Source organism: Eimeria mitis, genomic scaffold (assembly GCF_000499745.2).
Source record: "Eimeria mitis Houghton genomic scaffold, Emh_scaff1595, whole genome shotgun sequence".
In the NCBI taxonomy this organism is placed as follows: Eukaryota; Apicomplexa; class Conoidasida; order Eucoccidiorida; family Eimeriidae; genus Eimeria; species Eimeria mitis.
The window spans coordinates 5,496-8,106 of NW_013569905.1; the positions used below are offsets into that span (position 1 = coordinate 5,496).

General features: G+C 57.5%; 1 protein-coding gene across 1 annotated transcript in view; it reads left to right on the forward strand.

Annotated features, from left to right (window-relative positions):
- EMH_0040250 (uncharacterized protein) overlaps positions 1 to 2,611 on the forward strand; it is a gene marked incomplete at both ends in the record, with an annotated part of 3,452 nt that overhangs the window by 219 nt on the left and 622 nt on the right. Inside the window, 6 exons of the mRNA XM_013495478.1 lie at positions 51 to 85; positions 341 to 429; positions 708 to 818; positions 1,485 to 1,810; positions 2,014 to 2,122; positions 2,465 to 2,505. Of these exons, the coding sequence (XP_013350932.1) occupies positions 51 to 85; positions 341 to 429; positions 708 to 818; positions 1,485 to 1,810; positions 2,014 to 2,122; positions 2,465 to 2,505 (711 nt within the window). The remainder of the gene's footprint in view (positions 1 to 50; positions 86 to 340; positions 430 to 707; positions 819 to 1,484; positions 1,811 to 2,013; positions 2,123 to 2,464; positions 2,506 to 2,611) is intronic.

The window sequence follows — 2,611 nt, forward strand, 5'->3', positions numbered from 1 at the left end:
TCACCACTGCAGCAGCTGGAGTGAATGTTTGCTGCTGTGTTTGTTTGTAGATTTACACTGCGGGGTGTCTCAACTATCTATGCAAGTGAGGCTTTTGCCTTTTCTCCTCTCCTGCCCCCGCGTCTGCTGCTGCTGCTGCTGCTGCTGCTGCAACTGCTGCATCTGCTGCATCTGCTGCTGCTGCAACTGCATCGGCTGCACCTGCTGCTGCTACTGTTGCTGCTGCAACTTTTGCTGCTGCATCTGGTGCTGAAACTGGTCTTGCTGCTGTTGCAGTTGCTGCTGCTGCACGTGCTGCTGTTGCTGCTGCTGCTGCTGCTGCTGCTGCTGCTGTGTTCAGGGTTTGGATGCGGCCGAGTGTGTCTGCCCCTGGGTGGGTGTTGGCGCTGTGTCGTGAGCTGTCTCTCCCCTGCGTCTGCAATGGCTATGGTGAGCTGCAGCAGCAGCACGAGCTGCAGCAGCATCAGCAGCTGCTGCTGCTGCTGCAACTGTAGCAGATGCAGCAGCAGCAGCAGCAGCAGCAGCAGCAATAGCTACACCATGCGGTTGCCAGATGTGGAACGAGCAGCATCATTTCTTCTCTTTTCTTTCTGCTGCTGCTGCCGCTGCTGCTGCTGTTGTTGCTGCTGCTGCTGCTGCTGCTGTTGCTGCTGCTGTTGCTGCTGCTGCTGCTGCTGTTGCTGCTGCTGCTGCTGCTGCTGCTGCAGGTTTGTTTTCTGTGGTTACGACTGGGCGTTTGGAGCTTGTGTTAGAGGAGCTGCAGCAGACAGCAGAGCAGCGGCCGCAGTGGAGAGAAATATCTCTTCCTTATAAACCAGGTACATCACACACACCAACTGTCTCCTCGCAGCTGTCTGTCTCCTCGCAGCTGCCTCCTCAGCTGTCTCCTCGCAGCTGTCTGTCTCCTCTCAGCTGTCTGTCTCCTCTCAGCTGTCTCCTCTCAGCTGTCTGTCTCCTCGCAGCTGTCTGTCTCCTCTCAGCTGTCTGTCTCCTCGCAGCTGTCTCCTCGCAGCTGTCTCCTCGCAGCTGTCTGTCTCCTCTGAGCTGTCTGTCTCCTCGCAGCTGCCTGTCTTGTCGCAGCTGTCTCCTCGTAGCAGCGTGTGGGGTGTCTCCTCAGCTTGCTGCTGCTGCTGCTGTTCTGTCTCCTTTTTCTGTTGCTGTTCTATTTTTCCTTTTTTGTCTCCTCTATGGGTTTTGTTGTCTCCTTATATAATCCCCTCAACAACACATCACCCCGTTGCTGCTGCTGCTGTTTCTGCTGCTGTTTCTGCTGCTGTTTCTGCTGCTACTTCTTTGCTCATTGTTATTCCTTCTGCTTCTGCCTCTGCTGCTGCTGCTGCTGCTGCTGCTGCTGCTGCTGCTACTTCTGTTGCTGCTACTCTACTGCTGCTGTTACTTCTGCTGCTACTGCTGCTGCTGCTGCTGCTTCTGCTGCTGCTACTGCTGCTGCTGCTACTTCTGCTGCTGCTGCTGCTGCTGTGTAGGCGACGTGAACACGCCCCCGCCTTGGTTGTTATGGGGTCACTTCCCGCGTTTGGATTGGCGTCTCTGGTTTATCCCTTTGCGGCTCAAGTCGGCTCTGAAGGGTGCTGTTGCGGGGCTGCCGCTGCAGCAGCAGCAGCAGCAGCAGCAGCTGCTGCTGCAGCAGCAGCAGCAGCAGCAGCAGCAGCAGGTGCAACAGCTCTCTCTACATGCCTCAGCTGGAGACACTGACGACCCCCTGCACCTCTACCCCACCTTCTGGCGGCCCTTCATTCATCAGCTCAGCAGCAGACAGCCCGCGCTGCTGCAGCTCCTGGGGGCACAGGGGGTGCGTTGTACCCCTTACACCCACAGCTACCCAGCTAGCCAGCCAGCTAGCTAGCTAGCTAGCTAGCTAGCTAGCTAGCTAGCTAGCTAGCTAAAGCTGCCCCCCACATTGAATTGCAGTCGTTGGGGTATTTGGAGCTCCGNAGCTAGCTAGCTAGCTATGAGTATGCTTGTATGTGTGTGTGTGTGTGTGTGGGTGCTAAGGAGGTGCTGAAGCAGCTGCCGCCGCCTCTGGCTGTGCGTGTGTCTCTCTACGACTACCGCATGACACCGCCAGAGGGTGTCCCCGCCTATGCAGCTTTCTTCCCTGAAGGTGACACACACACACACACGCACCAGCAGCTAGCTGCAGCTAGCTAGCTGCAGCTAGCTAGCTGCAGCTAGCTAGCTGCAGCTAGCTAGCTGCGGCTAGCTGCTGCTGAACAGATAGCTGCTGCTGCTAGATACTGTGGCTAGCTGCTGCTGCAGCTGATGTAGCCCGCTGCTGACGGGAAGGCCTGTGGGGGCCTGCTGGGTGCTGTGGTGGCTAGCTGCTGGTAGCTGGCTGTGTCCCCTAGCTAGCTAGCTAGCTGTTCGTTGCTTGTGGCTAGCTGGTGGCTAGCTGGTGGCTAGCTGGGGTCAGGGGGACTCTCCGCTGTTTGTATTGCGCGGGCAGGCTGGACGCACCTCACGCAGCAGGAGATCGTCAAACTCGAGGTAAACAGAAACCCACAGCTAGCCAGCTAGCTAGCTAGCTAGCTAGCTGGCTAGCTAGCTAGCTGGCTAGCTAGCTAGCTAGGGTGCCACGCAGCCTGCTGCAGCT